The sequence below is a fragment of the Anas platyrhynchos genome, chromosome 3 (assembly GCF_047663525.1).
Source record: "Anas platyrhynchos isolate ZD024472 breed Pekin duck chromosome 3, IASCAAS_PekinDuck_T2T, whole genome shotgun sequence".
NCBI lineage: Eukaryota > Metazoa > Chordata > Aves > Anseriformes > Anatidae > Anas > Anas platyrhynchos.
In genome coordinates, this window is record NC_092589.1 from 52,989,071 (window position 1) to 53,011,138 (window position 22,068).

A 22,068-nucleotide genomic window follows, 5' to 3' on the forward strand; every position below is an offset into this window, starting at 1 on the left:
GGGAAGGAGAGAAGCAACAAAGTCAAAAAGGATTTTTTAAGGGCAAAGCTGGCCTTCCCAGTTCTGCTGTGAAGCTCTAGGCAGAATGCTTTGTGTGTGGTGCAGATTTTTTAATTTTATTTCTGATGTGTGCGCACCCTAGTTTCCCGCTGTGACTCATTTGCCAGGCCGTTTGTTTCAGAAAGCAAACAAAAGAAGCCCAACTTCCCCACTTTCCATCCATGGTGGTGTGTGGGAGTCTACGTCTTGTAAGCTTGTTGTAAAATGCTATAGTTTTATAGGAGTCTTGTGTAGTCAGCTGCCTGTGTGAAATCTTATTTGTGTTTACTCACCACATTTTCCAACTGACAGCACCATATTTATGCCTTTTCCTTTAATTTTCCGTGAACTAAAATGGCAGCATATTGCAGGGATTCTCCAGAGCTGGATACAATGCTTGTTTACATCCCAAAGAAACAGGGAAAAGTACACAAGTATATAGAAAGTCCTGGAATTAAACAGATGAATGCAAATCTCTTAGTGGTGCTGGAAGCTTGATGTGCTTTAATTATGAAGTTAGTGAGTGTTGGGCACTGTATGAACATGTCAGAGTAAAGTAACCCTTCACAGGGCTTTTAGATAGATTCCCTTCTGTAAGGGCTCTTACAAAATATCTCACGCAATGACCTGGATTTTCAGATGGCTCTGAAGAAAAGCAATTCTTGTTAGAGTTGTTGGAGGAAACACAGTTGTGTCCCGCTCTAAGGAAGAATTGCAAAGGGAGGGAAACTGCCTGGCATCAGAGCAGAAGCTCTGGGCCCAGCTGAGTCATCCGAAACACTTTACTGCTAATGCCTTGGCTGTGAACACACGTTACAGCCTGAGCTGAGTAAATACACCGTTGTATTCTGAAATACGAATATTAGTAATCCCAGTACCACAGCATTTTGTCAACGTTTCTACCCCCTTCTTTTACCTCCTTAAAGTCCCATTTTCGACTCCTAATTTTCAACAGATTGTTTTATTTGCAGTGCCAAGAGTCTGTCTCAGGATGATTTTTTTTTCTTAATTCTTAGTTTAATTTGAGTAAAAAAAAGTAATGTACTATTTTTGAGGAGGCAGCTAGGGGAATTACATTCTTTCTTACTGTTTGACAAAAATAAGTTCTGGAAAGCTCTTCGTTGTTAAATAATGTAATACAGTGGAAACTGCTGTGGGAAACAAGAAGAAAACAGTGGAGACCTTTAAAACGGCTTGCATGAAATTGCAACAGCCACTGAGAGGATGTATTTTCACAGCTGTATTTTGTTTGGAGGCAGGGGAGCCGAGGAGCTGACACTCTGGCTGACCATAGCATGAAAGCTGCTGATAGTGGATCCATAAGGACATCAAGACCTGGAACATGATGACTTCTGGTAGGAAGTCTGGGACAAATTCTTGAACACCAGAGAGGAAAATAATAACAAAAAGCCCCGACATATGTCCCAGTGCCTAGGGCTTTGTCAGGCATAAGACAGTGGAATATTAAGCAATCTGCTGCAGCCATTGGTGAAAGTTATTTACCTTCATAGCAAGGCTGCAGACTGAGTGTGCCTGCTGCTGTGGCAGGGCAGTGCAATTTAATGCACTCACTTAAGGCTGCATTCAAATCAAAACAAATTTGGTGTTGGCCTTTTACCAATTTTTAGATGTTACCAGAAATAGAATTCATTTCCCACAGGAGTTCTTCTAAATCAGAGTTCAATATTCTTCAGAAAGAATCCTCTGTCTTTGGATCAGAGGTCAGAACAATCCATAGAAGCATTAAGCTGTCCATGAGTGACTAATGTCAGTACCGCAGGTACCAACCACGTACTTGTCTGTTTATTCTCATCCCCTTTACACTGCAGACCATTTTTTCTGTCTGGAGGTGCTAGCTTCTTTACCTTGTAGGTAATTTGCCAGCATGTGTACCTGGCTTTGGAAAATTCTGAGCATCTACCCTCTGAAAATGGCCTCTTTCGAGCTGTAAGGTATTGGTCTGTTAGCTTTAAAACTTGGGCATTAAAAGGCAAAATCTTTGAGGAAAAAGCACATCAATAAATGGGATGAGATTTGATTTAGTTTCTATGGTACCTATGTGAAAACTGTTCTGCTATACATCTCCAGGGTAAGGACCTCCAGTCATGCTAAATAGGGCTCACTTTTTGCAATTTGCTGCTGGTGGAACAATGCAGTAATTTAACTTCAGAATTAGTGTACTTACAGAACCTCGGCTGTAAAGGGAGAGAAATCCCACGTGAAGAAAGAAAAAGCTGTAAGAAAATTAATGGATGAGATTGGGATGAGCTTGCTTTAGGAATATTTTCACTTCAGGAAACAGCACATAGGAGGAAACTAAGCTGTAGTTATATGTTGGTATTTAAACTTCTAATACACAAAAAAGCCATAACTCTATAGACTTTGTAATAGGGGAGAAGATGCTTTTTATGTATTAAATTAGCATAAGTATTTTTTTTGCATTCTTGTTTTCTCAGCTGTAGGAAAAAAAAAGTCAGTTTGGAGTTAATCATGAATTTTGTACGTTCATATTAGCAAGTGCTGCAGTTGGCAGATAATATTAAACAGCAGCATGGCTTCACTTTAGATGTTCTTCAAGCTTCTTTCTATGGAAAACAATAAAAATTATTTAGAATTGTAGAAAGGTGAAGAGTTGCATTTTTTGAGGTATCTGGATGTTAATTTCAGTGTGCTACAATTTCTTTATTCTGTATCTCAGCCAAGCAAATTTCTAGAAGTTAAATACTGTCACTGAAATGACCTTGTGAAATGTTGCAGAATTATGCCATTGTGCCTGCTATATGATTAGAATGATAAGCCTCTTCTCACCTTTCAGCAAAAGTTGAAAAGTTTTGCAAAAATGAATGCTTTGGCATTAAAGCACTATTACCTTTACAAAATAGGCTAAGGCATGTCTTAGTGATAATACACCTTCTAGTAACATAATGCAATAATACATCTATGCTATTTTGTCGAGTAGTAAGTGACAAAATGAAGTGATACCTTTTGTTTTTGTTTTTAACAACTAATTTCATTGTTGGTTAGAAGTCTCCCAACCATTTGTGCAAACCAGAGTTTGTTTCTGATACATATTTATATAGTTATATGTAAATATAGTAAAAAGCTTCTCTTAATGCATATGTACACTAAGAAGCCAAATTTAGGTAATGGCTGATATATGGTGATAGCCTACATAGCACAGATGTTTGTTGTGTATTTTGAGATGTCTCTTATAAGAATCATGGTCTGTAGGAGGGCTGGTGAGTGGCAGTTAGAGATCTATTAAACTACCATGTCTTAGTTGTGACATCCTGATGTGGTTCTCAAAGCTAAATAAAACACAGGAAAACGATATAAAAAGAAAGAGCACGCCTAGGTAATTGTTACCAGGAGTGAATGTTTGCATCTCAGAGTTCATAAGTGCGGTCAAAGCAACCAAGAGCAGTCCTAAATAAACAAACAGTTATCCAAGTGAGTCAAAATGTATTTGAGATCTTCTTAGCATCTTCACCGAGCTAAATTCCTCACCAGTAGGAGCAAGTGTTTGGTAGTATATAAAAGAGAAATGTTTCTGGGACAGGTAGAGAGCATGAAGGGAATAATGCTATTTTGAAAAATTCTGCTGAGGTCAATGAAACTTGGACTACTTGTATGGTTGTATGACACTGCATTGTTATGACACTGTATGGTTCTTTTTTAACATAACTATGTTAATGTAGAACCTGGCATTGCTGACACTTTTGGGAGACTATTTTAGTCATAAGAGAGCTTAAGGCTGCAGATATTAAGTAACACATCTGAACACTGTTCATCTGAACACTGTCTTCCCCATGTTTTTACCTAAACATCTTAAAGTCAAAAGTGTACTAAATGCTTAAAAATTGAGGGCCAGATCATTTTGTTCACAATCTGGGAAAAGCCATCAGTACATATTTATAATTTTTTGCTGTATGCATTTATGAGTTCATGAGAGTCACGAGGGTTACACTGTCTTTTCATACAGGTGAGTCTTGTGTATGCCATGCGGATCTTAGACTTAGTAAGAAAGGCAGCATTAGATTTTGAAGAGCAAAAATATTTTATGGCAATTCATTGAATTATTAGGGCACCTTACAGAATGCTAACAAGTCAATCTAGCAAATCAAGCACTGGTACAAAAATGAGCATATCTTGCTTGAGATCATGAGAAGTGAGGCTGAAGGCAGGAAAACTCATCTTTTTAAATCGTGACATTTATACTGGACGCATACAGTGATCGAAGGAATAGACAGATGTAGAAGAGAATAATTTCAGAAACATTGAGTTTTATGTTGCTTGTTCCATGTGCTAAAATGACTTTTTTTCCAGTAAAGGCTGAAAACTGAATTTGAGGGAAATGTATTGCAAGGGGTTGGAATGGCAGGAATGGGGTCGATCCTGTCCTTTTGCATTTGTAGGTGAAGGGGTGCTCAAATGGAAAGGCAGGTTTAAGCAAAGTCCAATGCTCTATGATTGCTAAATCTTGCCTGTTATTTTTAAAGATGCAATTTGTACACAGAAGTCCCTAAAACACAGAACACTTACAGAAGTCTTTCTGTCATTAAAGTGCATCTGTTTGAGTCAGGTAGAAAGGAGTTAAAATGTCTTCATGAACTGAAGCCAGTAGCTGGATAGTGTGAAAATTGAGTAGTTTGGCCAAAGCATTTATAGTAATGGAAAATATTTACATTAAATCATATTGAAGTCTAGAAAACCATCTGACATTTAAGTATTTTTTGTAATAGAGATTAATAAAATTTTATGCTAATGTGTCATACAGAAGAAATAGTTCATTTAAGTACGGTATGTTCCTTATCTGGCCTACTTATATATACTGTTTTGCGGCTTCTAATAGACTTTGACAAGAAATGCTATTTCAATGTTTTATGCTTGTTAAGCCTTTTGAAGAAGGGAAACTAATCATAGTTAAGCAACTTGTATTTTTTTCATGTTTCCTTCACAGAGGAAAGCAACACAAAGGCAGTTATGTGGAGTGGTTTTGCTTTCCGAAAGGTATATAAGTATAGGGAAGAGTTTTACAGTGATTTCCTAATGGCACAAAACAAAACAAAAAAAAAGAGAATAAAAGGAGACAGACTTTAAAAACAAAACAAAACGCAGAAGTATATTTTTCTGTTTTCAGTAGTACTTTTTAAGATCAGATAGAAAGGGAACCTGACTGTGAAGAAAGCAGAAGACTGTAGAGACATATCTTGATCCCGCACACCTCCCTCAGATGGGGGGTCCATTATCCTAAATGCAGCTGCGTCTGTAATGATGTGTGACAAAGTCATAGCAACCACATGACCTGAGGGATGTTGTGAAAAGCATATGCACAAAAACTCATCTGCTTTTAGTATGATAAAAATATGAATAATTCTTTAGAGCTTTATGCAATCAATTATCTGTGAAGCACGTTCATTTCTTCTCCGCTAGGAAGATACCGCTGGGGTCAGACCGCAGCCCTGAGCAGTTTCTTGGAAATGTGCCTCCCGGGATAGGAACTTTAAACCAAACACCCAACAAACAACCCATTCTGGACAGCATTTGCTGCATAGTGCTTAATAATAATAACAGTAATAAAAATCTTCCTTGAATAAATGGTGACTTGCCAGCTGGGCGTTTTCCAAAATTCATTGACTTGCTGGTTTCCAAGATTGCCTGTGCAGGGGGAACAGAGAGAAAAAGAAAAAAAAAATCTGAAAATATCTACATAAACGCAATGAACAGGAATAAAACTTGCAAGTTGGCGTAGGTTTAACTAAGCAAATAAAATCCGTGTCTCTGGAAAAACATCATGCAAAAGACCAGAGCTGATGTCTGGTACTGATGTAATAGGAAACTCTTGAGAATTGTATCATCTGAGAAGGTGTCTGGTCGATACAGATTCCCTGGAGTTCGCAGTCTGAATGGCAGAGTGAAGCGAGAATAAGAGGCGTCGCACTTGACAGGGTTTTCATTGAAGCTTCATCATTATGTCCATTCTCCAGCCATCAGGCCCATCTTTAAATTGTCGTCACTTTGGTAAGGAGAGTCTTGTAAAGAGAAAGCTGATCTGGGGAATTGCAGTCCCAAACTTCAGATGTGCATTTGGAAATTCCCTGAATCGGACATGCTCTTCCCTGGTGCAGGGGAGAGTGTGAGCGTTAAGAGGGGATGTGTCCTGACTCTGCCAGCATCTTTTGTCCAACGAAGTTTCTTCCTCTGTGTCATGCGTTCTGCAGGTAACAGCAAAAATAAATAAATAAATTTCTCTGATGAAAGCAAATGGTCTTAAAATATCCTCATATGAATCTCTCACTTTGGAGGAGGGAAACAGGCTTTTAAGGCTTAATCCTAAGAAGATTAGTTAAAATGGAGCTTTTGCCAAGCTAGTGAAAGTATCACCAGACATTCAGCTGGAATGGAAGGATAAATGGAGGGATCTTTCTGAAAAGTTTTCACAGAGTACTCAAAGAAATCCAAAGGAAGCAAATTGGTATTCATTTCCCATCATCTCTCCCTGTGCTCTTTTCTGCAGTTTCCCCATTGTTTCCCATTCTTCTTTTTTGAAGATGTTGATCTTACCTGAGTTGAAAATTTTATACTTGTTGTTACTGAGTTGTATCTAGTATTTTCAGGCCATTTCATTGAACGATCAACATCTTTTTGACTCTGTTTGTCTGTGGTGGTTTTAGCCAGCTGGGCAGCTGAGCTCCACCACAACTACTCTCTCACTTCCCCTCCTAAAAGGGAAAGGGGGAGAAAATATGATGGAAATGGTTCAAGGGTTGAGATAAGTATGGAGAGATCACTCAACAATTATTGTCATGGGAAAAATTGACTCAGCATAGGGAAATTAATATAATGTAGTGCCTATCCCTAGCAGACTAGAACAGAGTGAGAAACTAAAAGTGAACTAAAAACACCATATGCCCTCTTCTACCTACCTCCCCCCCCCCCCCCAAGCAGTGCAGGGAAACAGAGAACAGGGGCTGTGGTCAGTCCCTAACACTTTGTCTCTGCCGCTCCTTTTTGGTCACTCTGCCCCTGCTCCCCATGGGGTCCCTCCCACGGGATGCCGTCCTTCCCCAACTGAGCCTGCAGGCGCTGCCCACAGGCAGCAGCTCTCCAAGCACGGCTCCCACACGACTCTGTACCATGGGGTCCATCCATCCCCCAGGAGCAAACTGCTCCAGCACGGGTCCCCCATGGGTGGGCAGCAGCTCCCCCCAGACCACCTGCTGCTGCAGGGGCTCTCCATGGGCCGCAGCCTCCTCCAGGCCACATCCACCTGCTCCACCGGGGGCTCCTCCACCCATGGGGGGGCTGCAGCGTGGAGATCTGCTCCGTGTGGGACCCATGGGCTGCAGGGGGACAGCCTGCTCCACCAGGGGCCTCTCCACAGGCTGCGGGAGAACTGCTGCTCCGTGCCTGGAGCACCTCCTGCACTCACAGCTGCTGTTGTGGAGCAGTTGTTTTTTTTCCCTCTTTCTTAAATCTGCCTCTCCCAGAGGCCCAACCAGCATCCCTGATGGGTTCAGCTGTGGCTACCAGTGGGTCCCTTTTTGGAGCTGGCTCTGATCTAAGGTGGGGCAGCTGCTGGGCTCTTCTTGTAGATGGCAGTCCAATAGACCCCTGCTTCCCAGACTGCCACATAAACTTAATACAATGTCCCAGAGTTTCTCCAGTGTCAAATCCCTTCACTTGGCATGGTTACCAAATTTAATACCAGTGCTGTGTACTGCATTTTTCAATAACTGAATGAAAATATTGAATGATAGGACACAGTACAACACCCAGGGAAATTTTGTTTGATTAAAATAAAAATTAAGAAGTAAGGCTGGAATGGGATCTAAATTATTATGTTTGATCTAAGCAGCATGGTGACGCCTGTGTCATTCCTGGCAGTGCCTGCTTGATCTGCTCCTAAACATCCCTGGGGATGGCCAATCCTCACAATTTACTGCAACATGTTTCTGTGCTTAATCCTTTCAGTTTAAGAGTTTTGATATCTGTTTTCGGAGGATTGTCTTTCACTCATTCCTTTTCTGTGAATTCTCAAAGATAGTGGTTAGTGCAGACTACTGGCAGTTTCCCAAGCATGCAACGTGAATTTCTTTAAGTCTAGCTCATTTCAGAATGTCATGTTTCTAACTACTCTCTTGCAGAGAAACTTGACAGTTTCTATGCTACGCAAATCATTTTTGTGTTCAGCCATAGTAATTTGACACAGCTTCCACTGTTATTCTCATGTTAGCCAGTTAGGAAATAAAGTCGGGGGCCAGTCTTTCTGTCTGTGTGATTTGAATGGGTGGCACTTCAGCTGTCAGTCTCAGCTTGCCCCTCAAATTTTGACCAGCTTTGTTTGCAGTTGCCTAGCGATGACAACTTTTTCAGAAGGACTCCCTGAAGGGCACAGGGGAATATAGTACTGTATTTATATAGAGAATTTACTCTGCCTTTTTGTGGTGGTGAATCTTTGCTGAGGAAATTAAGAAGTAAACACAAGTCATTGCAAAATACCTGGCACACATCGTGACAGAAGGCAGGGTAAAAATCCTCTCTGAAAAGAAAAACCTCTTATTTAATCAGTGTTCACTTGCTGTGTGATACCAGAAAGTAGAATTGGAGAACCAGCTGAAAAACAGTGAAAACGAAGAACAGATTAATGCAGCTTTGAAGTGCAGTTTGCAAAGAGCTACCTGGCAGTGGGGATAGACAGTAGTCTTTGTTCTCATAGAGAAACACATTCAAGTAACATTGAAATAGTTTTGCTTAATGGCACCTCCTTTTTTGGGATGTTAGTTTCTTCTCAATACTGCCTAGAGTACAGGAAAATATCTGTTTTTCTTAGTTGATTTTATTTTATTTTTTTCTTCTTTCTGCCTCCAGTGGTAGTAAAGTAGTGTATTGACAAAACAAACAGGAAAATGAAACGCGTGCCTGTACTTCTGCAGTGGAAAGGTTTGTTGCCTTTCTGTAGCAGGCATGTTGAAACAAAGCTTAACTACACAATTCAGAGTTGTTTTGCCTTCTGGAGTCTCCTCTCTTTGCAGGAGGAGGGCTGTGTGTAGTGTGCACTTTCCCCTGCCCTGCCTGCACCTCTGCTGCATGTGCAGGTTAGGAAAAGTCTCCCAGAAAGTGTCTCAGAGCAAAATATTCTGTACATGGTCTGTACACGGGAAGAATACATGATGTTGTGGCTAGTAATAGGACAATTTTTGTACTTTTATTTCAGACTGCCTGGTTCTGTCTTTGTTAGTTTGTAAGATGGAAGGGTTTTTCCCCTTCTTTGAGACCAGTTATAGCCAAGAGTTGTCATTGTTAAATATTCAGATTCCATTTTATCTGGACAGCATTTCTAATTGTTCATTAAAGTGTGTCTTTCTTCTTGTACAAGTATAGACTGGATGTTTGTCTCATTAGCGTATAGAAGAAAATTTAAAAATAAAATAAAGTAAAATATTAGGAATATCACAAATAAACCAATGCCCGTGATATTTCATAGAATTATAGAATGGCTCAGGTTGGAAGGGACTTCATAGATCACCTAGTTCCAACCCCCCTGTTGTAGGCAGGGACACTACCCACTAAATCAGGTCAATTGGGACCTCATCTAACCCGGCCTTGAACACCTCCATAGATGGGGCATCCACAGCCTCTCTGGGCAATCTGTGCCAGTGCCTCACCACTCTTTGAGTGAAGAATTTCTTCCTAATCTCTAATCTAAATCTTCCTTCTTTTAGTTTACAACCATTCCCCCTTGTCCTGTTGTTGTCTGATTGTGCAGAGTCACTCTCCATCTTTTTTATAAATTACCTGTATGTACTGAAAAGCCGCAAGGAGGTCCCCCCCGAGCCTTCTCTTTTGCAGGCTGAACGTTCCCAGCTATCTCAGCCTTTCTTCATAGGAGAGGTTCTTCAGCCCCTTGATCTTCCTTGTGGTCCTCCTCTGGACCTGTTCTAACACATCAACATCCTTCTTGTGTTGGGGACCCCAGACCTGGACACAGCACTCCAGGTGGGACCTCACAAGGGCAGAGCAGAGGGGGACAATCTCTTCCCTTCACCTGCTGGCCACCCGTCTGTGGATGCAGCCCAGGGCTCAGATGGCCTTCTGGGCTGCAAGCACACACTGCTGGCTCATGTCGAGCTTTTCATCCACCAGAACCCCCAAGTCATTCTCTGCAGGGCTGCTCTCAGTGAGTTCTTCTCCAGAGCTGTACTCATGTCCGGGATTGCCCTATTTCCATCATAGTGTTTGCTGTAGTTCACGCAATTTGGATAAATTTGGCCATATTAGAAATTTGGTTTGTTTTTTTGAATGAAAACACTGAAAGTTTTGATTTCTTGTTTTATTTATTGTAATTATACATTCAGTATGTTTGAATGGAACAAATATAATCAGTATGGATGTTTTTCCGAAGCAATTGACCTGTGGAACAATTTAACTCCCTAGCCTGATTGCATTAAGAGGGAAATGTATAAGCAGTAATAGATTTGGACAAACTTGTAAGTATAAAGAAAGACAGTATTTATATGTGTGTGTAAAATATATATAATATATCTTTATATATATATATATATAAAGGCATTTTTCTTCCTTTAGAATCTTTCTTTGATATATGTTCTGCATTACTTTAGAACCTGCAGTTATTTAAACACTCCATGTCTTTATAATAGTAGTATTTTTAAATATGTTACATATGTTGAATTAAAAGTAAGTTTTCAAAAACCGTATTTGAGTGTGCCAGTTTCTCTCCTCTTTGTATTAGAGCAAACTTGCAGGTAAACAAATCTGAATTATATCTTAATGAAGTTTCCAGGGTTCAGTGACTGGAAAGTAAAGCATTTTAGTCATCTTCCAGGTTCATTGCGTGCAGTGACATGGAATTAATACATAGCTTTGGGGTTATTTTGGGGGTATTTATGACTTAAAAAATGAGAAATAACTAAGATGTTTTGAAAGGCAAAAAAGGAAGCAGAAAAATCCATTTCAGAATGTTTTTAAAAATAGTGCTGTACATTTTTCCATCTTCAAAATGAAAATTTTGACAGGTGTTAGTCTTAAGCTGAGGAAACCACTTGTAGGTACAGGACCTTTTATATTTAATGGAAGAAATTGTATTGAATCACAGTGTTTTGCAGTGCAGACTGGACACTAGGGTTTTACTATGTTAATCTTTTCTGTACACCTGTAAAAAAAATCCCTCTGTTGAGAATGGCACAGCTCTGCTGACCTCAGCAATCAGAGGGTTTCCCTTCTATATTAGATTTGAGCTGGGCAACATCAGACTGCTAAGCTGCTGATTTTCAAGTTGTAGTCCATATCCCCCTTCCTGCCTTTGATCCATAAAGGGCTCCAGGAAATGATGACTAAGAACATGGTATTATTTCAGATGTATAAAAATCCACAACATTTCTGAGGATGTCCACTGCTCCCTTGGAAAAAAAAAAAAAAAAAAAAGACCTATAAAACGCAGAAGGCTGAGAACAACCCCAGCACCTTCAGTCTGTTGTTTCTGGCAGTCCCGGCTGGTCTTGGTACCTGCTGCCGGCCACGGGCATCCTGTTCAAATTAACGCTCCTACTGGTGGAGCCTCCGCAGTCTTTCCCGTCCTGGGAAATTTTTCATGGTGGAAAGAAAAGAGAAAGTGAGGAAAATGTGTGGTACAAACTGACGATTGGCACTGGGGAGCCATGAACTGATCTTGATTGTGAGTGGCTTTTCAGATTCTTGTTTAAATAACTTTTGGCTGAAAGCAGAGCAGAACTAATCCTCTTCTGAGTAGTCATTGGCACTTTCATTTATTTTGTAGACGGTATGCCAAGAAAGATTACATTGGCTAGTAGAAATTTGAGACAGTGACCAAGTAAAGAGAACAAAGTGGTGTTTTCAGAAGACATGATAAATTTGGCAGTAACTGCATCCCAGTTCCCTTAGACCACTTCTTGTGATCCCCACCAAGGGAAAAACCTGCTGCAGGAAAATAGTAAAAATGCCATATTTTCCATGTTGGCTTTCTCCCTTCATCTCTGACCATTTCTTTCCATATGATATCTAAATTGTTCAAATGCAGTGATTGTGGTTCAGTTACTATCAAAGGATCTTCAGTTCATACATAAGCCCATTTACCACCTCTTTCCATACTCTCCAGTCTTTTTTCTTTTTTTTTTTTTTTTTAAGATGTTTTTCCAGGATTGCAATTAATCTTGTCTTCTGTGGTTATGAACTGCACACAGTCATGTTTGTCCTTAATCCTGGAGACTGACCATCTTTCTCTGTTTAAACTTGGCTTGCTTCAAGCAAAAACCCCCACACTTCAGTGATTCCAAGAAAAAAGGAACATAACCACAAGGTTTCCCCAAAGATTTTGCATACATCTGATTCACTTAACCTCAAAGATAATAAATTATGGAGAAAACTGGACTGCTTCCATATATTCACCATGTTCTGCAATAAAGCTGGACTCTTTTTTTTTTCCTGAGACACTGGAAAAGACTGTGTTCAGTCAGTGCAAGTGTGCTGCTGAGTGTGTTTGTGGAATGCATAATACCACTGTTTTGACCATTGATTATTCTGTCTGCTTTGTTGTTTCTAATGATTGACTATCGTGCTATTAAAAGAAGGCAGAAAAAGTTATAAGGCAGATTTATTTAATTTTTTTAAAGACTAAACACTCTGTTCCATAAAAAAAAAATCTTTAAGTGTCTCGTTGGATGACAGACAAGAACAAAAGCTTTATTAAAGGTTTATTAAAGGGTTTCAGAAAAATCCTATTAATAATTTAATGAAATAGGTTGTTTCAGGAGAACGGAGTAGATTCTTAACGAAAAACTGTTGACTTCTATCACTTCACACAGAAAGCAGCACCACAGAAAACATTTTCTCTTCTTGTGACACTTAGTAATGTCAAAAGCATATTTGTATAATGTTCTAGTTGTTGTCTGCCAGAGCATATAAAAGCTGCATAATCATATTCTCCATCTGAGATTAGCTGGTTGTGTTGATGTAGTTACAATAAACACTTCAGCCTGATGAACAGTGGTTTCAGCGTTTATGGTAGTCATTCCTAAGTTCCTGATTTTTACTGTGCAACTTCCATTTTTTGTACTTCTGTGTCATCTCTTAGTAGAAAATAGTTCATAGATTGGCTTTACCTTGATGTTTCTTCACTGTTGCCATACCTATCATGCTGATTTTTCTTTCTTTCCTTTTTTTTTTTTGTTTGTATTTTTAATTAACATAGTCTGATATGTATTTTCTGAGAAGTGGCACTAAAAGTTCATACAATTTGTAGGTACCTAACCTAGGAGCCATGTGTAACATGCATTGCCTCTTCTTGTATTAGAAATTACTGTTTTCTGCAGGTATTCTGCAAAAATATTCTGAGCTTGGTGTGTATTTTTCAGGGTATTTCTGCACATGTTAAGGCTCAAGTAGTGTTGCCCTACTTGTGGTGGCCAAAGGGAACGATATCTTCCATGATAAGATGCTCAATGAGAGCACATGAAGGGCTTCACAGGGTTAAGGAGCTGGCAGACAGACCACAGAGCCTGCTCAGTCCACGCCATCACAGCTGGGTTTGTTGAATTATTTTAGTGTTTTTACTAAGGGTATGGTATGAATCATACAGCAAAAGGTTTCACTTTTATTACTGAAAACAAATACTCATTTTAAACATGAACCTAAAAGAATTCAGACTATTGAATTGGTCTGGCACACTGTGGATGCTGAAATCAGCTCCATTTTATATGCCTGAGGAGCCCAAGCAGAAGAACTGGCAGGAGAAGGAAACTAATTCAGCACATGGCATTTGGGGCAGTGTAAGGGAGTGGTGAATTTCTGTAGCTTTCCATCCCCTTCTCTTGATTTGTAAGGTATTCTGACTGGATTTCAAATCAGTACTCTGAATTTGCTTGACCACTTGTGTCAGTCTTGTGATTATTTTATATAGCCAGTTGTTACTTCTGGATTTGAGTAAGAAATTGCCATGAAAAAGAGCTTTATAAAATGGACCAAAACTTACTATTGTCTTAAAGTGGAAAAGTGGATACAGCAGTAACTAGACTGTGCTTAAAATAAATAAATAAATAATAAAATAAATAAATAAGAACGGAAATCAAGTCTGCAGGATCCATGTTCGATGCCAGGAAGATTTGGATTTAATTGTAATAATTAAAAACTGACGCAGAAAGGAAAATGTAGTATGCATACCAAGAACATAGGTTAGTGATACAGGAAAGTGAAATTGCTTAAGTTATTGGCTCCTTAATTTTAAAGGATACCTCAACAATGTTTCTTGTAATATATTTCAGATTCTCTTGACACTGCAGTCTAAGATATCATATAAACAATGGCTGTAATTATCTGTTTCTCAATAGAAGACAATTTCAAATCCTTCTCCTCAGCAAAATGAGCTATGATGGGTGTTTGCTAAAGACGAAGTGGCAGTATTTCAGCTTGATTAATGACAAAGAGGTGAAAGTTGCTATGAAGCCTGATCCTACAGGAAAATTAACTTCTGAGTAAGTGCAGGAGGAGAAGCACTAACAGGGCTTTCTTTGCACCACTCCAATGTATAACTCCACATTTTTCTGAAAAGCTTATTTTCAAGACCATCTCTGTGTGTACGGGTGGCTCTTTTACCAGAAGGTCATACAGGAGACTCCGTTAGCAGTCTGTGTGCGGGAAGACTATCCTGGCGGTTAGAACCATATCAGAGGAAAGGATAGCAGAAATTTTTCATCCATGGATATAGGGGATGATTGAAATTATCCATGGCATTAAAATAATCAGCTGTGTCATTCAGAGGGTGGATATTTGTGTCAAATATGTAGAAAGTTGAGTTTTTCTGCATCAGAGTCATGGAAGCACTTGAACAGTTAAATCGTATAGAAGGTGGCTGTTGGCTGCAGAAAAGTTGGCCTCCTAGACCCAGTTCTTTGTGTTTTTTTGTTTATTTGTTTGTGGCACTCTCAAAAATCATGTGATACACCATCCTTTTGGCCAGATTGACAAGAGAGGAGCTCTTTGGTAGCAAGTTGTTTTCCCCCCACCTATCTCGTGTTCCCCCAGAGGCATCATCTGCTGCTCCTTCAACGCCCCGAGAGTAGAGATGCTCACTAAGGGACCATGCTTTTTAGAGACCTCACCAACATCATGTTTGAGTATTTAGTAGACACTTGTTAAAAGTTATTCTCATAGTCCATACGGATGTAAGATTAGTACAGAGGTACCTTTGCTGTCTTTGATATGAGGATGACTTGGAGGATATGTATGCATGGCTTGAGAACTTCTCGGCCTGCACCAAGGTTTTATCCTCTGCTGGGACATGTTGGGAAAGCTCATAGTTAATCCTTCGGCAGAAGGGTTCAGGAAGGACAGCTGGAGAGGAGACATCATGTGGATGAGTGTGGGAGGGATTATTTTATTTATCAGTGTGTGTGTGCAAGTAATAGGTATAAAGTCTGAAAATGCTGTCTTTTCTATTGTAACTACCTAAAAAGAGAGCAATTTAGAATTTCAGAAGCCTTTTTTTTTTTTTTTTTCTGAAAATTTTCTTCTGAATTAAAAGAGCATCTTGGAAAGGCACATACATGTATAATCACATCAGAATACAGATCCTATTCCATCTGTACTGCTTAGGAACAAAGGTGCAGCTTGGAGGTTGGGAAAAACCTTTGTTAGAAGGAAGATAGTGAATGCTTGTGAACTACATCAGAGAAAAATCTGTTGAAGGCCTTTGATACTTTACTATTTAAGAATCTTTTTGAGGTTAACTGTATTCATTTGCTTGAAGTGTACCAGGGTGCAGCTGACAACTTTTGTCATGCAAATAATTGAATGCCATGACTGTTTAATTAAAGCTGCCCTGGCCCATTTAATTTTATGCTTAAAAAAAAAAAAAGAAGTGCATCTAACCTTTTACCATAAATGTGGCCACATCAAATTAATACTGTTTTTCTCATTTGAAGCAGAAGTTAAAGCAGAGGGTATTTATTTTCCTTGAATTATTTGACACCACAGAACCAATGCAATAAAGGTAACTGTTTCTATGCATTGGCAAGTTTTGAAGCTGCATTGGATGAGTTTTACTTATTTTCACCCTTCTTTTTGTAGGAAATTCCACTTACTTGGATGACCACGGACCACCCCCTCAAAAGGTGAGCTGCTTTTATTTTGCATTTGCTTTCTTCTTGCTTTTGCTTTCTTTCATTTTATTTTTTAACGTTTAGTATGTTTACTTGTTCTGGAATATGTGCAAAACAGCCCTGCTGAGTTTACATCAACAGCACTTGGCCTTTCTGGCTTTTTTTCCCAGTGTTCTCAGGCATTTGTAAGTAACTTGGGTTAAATGTCTGGGTGATTAAACTAATGGGATTTTTGTCATTGAGTCAAGGGGAGATAGGATTCTAGTGATGAATTTTTTCTGTCAGCAAAGTCATGCGAAGACAAGATTTGTCTCTCTTGGACAGGCATCCCTTAATTGTTTTGGAAATCATACCAGTTGTCGCAATGTTGTTTTTCTTGCAAAGTATTTGCTTGCAAATGGTCAACTCCTGTTGAACTACTTTCATTGGAGGACAAACTGTATTCATGCTAGAACGTCCGATCTATAACTGTTTTCATTTTGTATGAATATTTGTATGGTTATAGCATTGCAAGTATGCAGCAGGAGGCTTGACACCACTGTGAGAGCTAATAAGGGAAGTGAAGATGGCCTTTTTGCTGGTAGCAGTTCCTGAAGCATGGGCTCTGCTGCAGGAGCAATCCTTTCAAGCAGAGTGGAAGGATATATTTAATAAGTGTACATAATGAGCCATTTTATGGGGGTAGAATATACTTTTTCTATCAAGTATGTCTGTGTGGTGCTGTCTACACCCTTACTGTAGTCATAGCATCTCATGACATTACAGCTGAGAGCCAACATTGTGATGGTTCTTCAAGAGGAAGAAGTGGAAGTGGAAGCAGAAATTTAGGGTCTCTTGTTTTGTTTTGCTGGTTTATTTTCTAAAACCTGATTTGATACAATCTTGTATCTGCCTTTCCAGACAACAAGGCTCTAATAACTGCTTCTGTATAGTAGCATTTTCAAAAAAAAAAAAAAAAGAGAGAGAGAGATTTCTCCTGCTGTTTTTAATTTCTCCAGACTGACTTTATTTCTGCTGGTACAGTGTGTTATCTTACTGAGGTATTTGGGCAGAACTGTGGTTTTGTAGTCTTTATGCTGTGCAACTGTAACACTTCAGGGTGCATTTTTTATGAAAGTTTCCTTTCCAAATTATGCTGAATTTGCACTGTTACTTGTAAAACACCAAAGCGGAAGGGGGCATACTTGAAGTAATGTTGTTTTAATGGGACTTAGATGCTTGAATGCTTTTCTGAGCTCTCTTGGCCTTTCAGTAGAAATTTTACCTACTTTAAGAACTCCTCATCAAAAGGTGAAATTCTATGATCACTTCACGCCAAAAAAGTGGAGTGTGCTGATGGAGGGGTCATTTTTCACAGTGGTGCAGGATTCCCACTCGGCTGATACAACTGTTCATGTGAGGGAGCTGGAGCAGTTACCTAAAAATGCATATTTCTTCTAGTTTAGTTTTCAGACAGATTGCTTCACTGATGTGGCCCACTGTGAATGCCAGTGCAGCAGGTACGAGGAGTTAGAGATGGGGTGAAGGTGAAGAGCCACTCATTCTGATGGCATTTCCCACTCATGTCTGTTTAAAGTGACCATGGAATCACATCCTGAGCCTTCAGTTTAAATGCCTTCACTTTAAATGCTCAACCACATGTGTAAGATAGTGTGGTGAAATGGTTGGCATTTGGTCAGAGGAAGTAGGGTAATGTGGAAACAAATTTGATTTAGCTCAGTTCTCAGTGAAAGCAAGCTACCGGGATTCTTCACTTTATTTTTTTTCCCTGCAAATTTAGTGTGTGCATGAGATCTGTAACTTTCAGCAAGTACATGGAAATTTGTTACACTCAAGTTCACACAGTCCAATTAAAGAGGGATGGTGGACTTCTGAGTTTTGTCTCCTCAAAGAACAGAAGTTATTCATGTTTTCTGCATATGCAAATACAAATGGCTGGATACAGGAGTGATTTAATCACCTGTTAACTTAATCGTTATTAACTGAGATTGGGGTGAGAGGGAGGTAGAGGGGAAGTCTAAAGCTAAGCAAATGTTCCATACTTAAAATTCAATTAGTACCATCTTGTGGTCTTTAAATTTTTTCCTAATTATTCAGGTAGTCAGCTTCCGTTTCCCAGAAGTACATCAGCCTCCATGATTGTGTTTGCCTGGTCTCCACGGTGAACCCTCAGCTCCAAAGAATAAAGCAATGTTTACTCCAGACCTGTATTTGTCATGCTTGCATTTGCATTCAAATATGCTTAGATGTACCAGTAGGGAAAAAGCACTAATCTAAATAAGAGTTCTGAATTTTGAAAATTTTATTCAGATTTAACATATTGGTAACTTTTACTTCAGGAATTTTGTTTTGCTGATGAAAAGTACTGTGGATAGCAACTATGCCCCAATGGATAGTAGCCGTTGGCCAGATTTATCCAACCCAGACACTTTCCTGTTTACATTGGGAAAATTTCCTTGCCTTTCTAAACACATAGTTTGAAGCTGTGTGAACACAGCCTCATCCAGCTGGAACTCAGCTGTCTCTAGAAAGGCCAGCTGATTAGGTACATAGGTGATTGATTGTGTAGGTAATCTGTGATTAGCTGCCTACATGGTCAGTAAAGTTTTTAGGGCTTTTTATGTAATCATCCTCACTCCTGAAAGTTTGGTGGATAGCTCAGTAGAATAGCGGGATATAGCCTTGTATTAGTCACAGGTAATTTGCTTTTTGAAGTATTTGCCTGTGTTTAGATACACTGATAACAGATTGTGTGGTTTTACCCTCCTACACAGCTGAGCTCCACCACAACCACTCTCTCACTCCCCCTCCTCAGAGGAAAGAGGGAGAAAATGTCATGGAAGAGGCTGAAGGCTTAAGATAAGGACAGGGAGATCACTCAACAATTATCATCAGAGGCAAAACAGACTCAGCATAGGGAGATTAATATAATGTAGTGCCTATCACTAGCTGACTAGAGCAGTGAGAAACTAAAAGCAAATTAAAAACACCTTCACCTCCCCCCCTCCTCTCCCCATACACCCTCTTCTATCTCCTCCCCCCCGGTGCAGCACAGGGAAACGGGCTGCGGTCAGTCCCTGAGGCTTTGTCTCTGCCATTCCCTCACGGTCACTCTCTGCCCCTGCTCCCCATGGGGTCCCTCCCACAGGATGCCGTCCTTCCCCAACTGAGCCTGCGGGGCCTGCCCACAGGCAGCAGCTCTCCAAGCACTGCTCCCACACGTCTCCATCCCACGGGGTCCATCCCCCAGGAGCAAACTGCTCCAACATGAGTCCCCCATGGGCTCCCTCCCCTCACCCTGCTGGCCACACTTCTTTTGGTGCAACCCAGGATACGGTTGGCTTTCTGGGCTGCAAGTGTACACTGCCTGCTTATGTTAAGCTTCTCAAAAACCAACATTTCCAGGTCCTTTTCTTCAGAGCTGCTCTCAATTCATTCTCTGCCCAGCCTGTATCTGTGTTTAGGATTGCCCTGTTCCAGATGCAGGACCTTGTGCTTGGCCTTGTTGAACTTCATGAGGTTTGCACAGGCCTACCTCTCAAGCCTGTCCAGGTCCCTGTGGATGGCATCCCTTCTCTCCAATGTGTCAGCCGCACCTACAGCTTGTTGTTATTGGGAAACTTGCTGAGGGTGCACTCAGTATCACTGTCCATGTCACAGACAAAGACGTTAAACAATGCTGGTCACAGTACTGACCCCTGAGGAACACCACTCGTCACTGATCTCCACCTGGAAATTGAGCCATTGACTGCAACTCTTTGAGTGTGACCATCCAGACAACTTTCTTACCGAGCATCCATCAAATCCATGTCTCTCCAATTTGGAGATAAGGGTATTGTGCAGGATAGTGCCAAATGTTTTGCACAAGTCTAGATAGATGATGTCAGTTGCTCCTCCCCTATCCACCAGTGCTGTAACCCCATTGAAGAAAGCCACCAGATTTGTCCAGCATGATCTGCCGTAAGTGAAGCCACTGTTACCAATCACCTACTTATTTTCCTTGTGCCTTAGCATAGTTTCCAGGAGGATCTGCTCCATGATCTTTGCATGAGGTGAGACAGACTGGCCAATACTTCCCTGGATCTTCCTTACTTCCCTTTTTAAAAATGGAATTTGTTTCCCCTCTTCCAGTCAGTGGGAACTTCACTGGACTGCCACAACTTCTCAAATATGATGGATAGTGGCTTAGCAGCTACATCTGCCAGTTCCCTTGGGATTCACAGATGTATCCCATCAAGTCCCATAGATTTGTGCACCGTCAGGATCCTAAGCTGGTCTCAGACCTGATCTTTCACTACAGTAGATGGTTCACCATTTTCCCAGTCCCTGTCTTTGCCTTCTGGGGCTTGGGCTGTGTGGATAGAGCTCTTGACAGTGAAGACTGAGGCAAAAAAGTCATTGAATACCTCAGTCTTCTCCATATCTCAGGTAGACAGGTCTCCCATTTCCTTCTAGAGAAGGCCCACAATTTCCCTAGTCTTCCTTTTATCACTGACTTACCTCATGTACCTATAGAAGCTATGCATGGCTTCTATACACGATACAGCTTTCTTTATTAGTATGCATAATGAATAGACAAAAAAGCCCTTGATTTGTTTCTTGGATTCCTGGCAGTCACTTATCCTGGGAAGTATATCCTTGTCTTGCTTCATTCAACTGGGGTCAGTCCTACTTGGCACTGTTATGTGAAGCTCTCCAGTGTTTTCCTAATGCCAGCTGCATTAATCAGAGGGAATTACAACATGCCATGAAGGAAATGAAAACATGAGGGGGGTATTTGGTAGGTTTATGAGGTGATTTTTAGAATCAAAGGGTTTCTAATTTTGTGTGTCTACTTTAAAATAGGAATGGAGTTAATGAACAACAATTCATTGTCCAGGGTTGAAATGAATGATAGCTAGCATTAGTGATATGTAGTTGTAGAAGAAAGCCACCAACAGCTGATACTCACTGAATAGTAGCTGTTTTGCAGAATTTATTCTAATATTTTACTGTAAATCATATTAGTTTTGGCTTTTCATCACAGCTAGGTGCCTTTTTTTTAAATTTTGTTTTACGTACCATTTTTTTTCCCAGTGGAAGAACTGAAAGGAGCAACTTTTCTCTGAACAAGGAATAGCATGCTTACATGTCAGGAGGTCAAGGTTCTGGGTTGCTCTTTCAAGTAAAGGTATCATCAGCAGTTTTCCCAGTGCAGGTAGGCAAGGAAGGTTTTGTTCAGTGCCACAGATCAGTATCACCAAGGTGGCTCTAGTTCTCCCTTTACATCTCATTCAGCCAGCTTTTCCAATATTCCCTCAGCTGAGGCTTCCTTCATTGTTAAGGGGAATGTGCCAGTGGTATGAAGGTAACACACCTAGCATAGGCCACTCTTCTTTAGTCCTTAGGAACTGAAGACTTAACCAGTGATTTACTAATCTTAGACTTTCTCTAGTTCTAAAATAGATCTGTCTGTGCTTTTCTGTGAGTAGAAACAACTCCCAGTAACACTAACATAGCCTGATCTTGCTGGTATTATTAGCATGTGGCAGATAAAAAGGGAATACAGTTGAGCCAAATATAACCTCCTATTCTATCAGTAAAAAATAACTCTTGAAGTTAAAGCATTGGATTTCCTGGTTTGAGTGTCTATCTCATTCTCTTTTTTGTTTGTTTGTTTGTTTGTTTGTTTGTTTGTTTTCCTTATAAACATCTGAAAAGGTTAATTTTAAGCTTTTTGCAAGGTGATCGTTTGTTTATCCATTCCATGTAGATCAGAATCTAAGTAATGCCTATCAATGACTCTAGCCTATTGTAAAAAAACACTTGTGAAATTGATGCTAATTAGTGGCAGATGATGTTCAGTTGATTTTTTTTCTTGTGTGAGCATTTCAGTGAATAAAAATTGTGTACTCTG

At 40.0% G+C, this 22,068-nt stretch overlaps 1 protein-coding gene across 3 annotated transcripts in view; it reads left to right on the plus strand.

The window, feature by feature from the left end:
* UST (uronyl 2-sulfotransferase) overlaps positions 1-22,068 on the plus strand; it is a 168,794-nt gene that overhangs the window by 43,260 nt on the left and 103,466 nt on the right. For all 3 annotated transcript variants that reach the window (XM_027454344.3, XM_027454346.3, XM_027454347.3), the window contains exon 2: positions 16,141-16,184. In XM_027454344.3, coding sequence (XP_027310145.2) covers positions 16,141-16,184 — 44 coding nt within the window. The remainder of the gene's footprint in view (positions 1-16,140; positions 16,185-22,068) is intronic.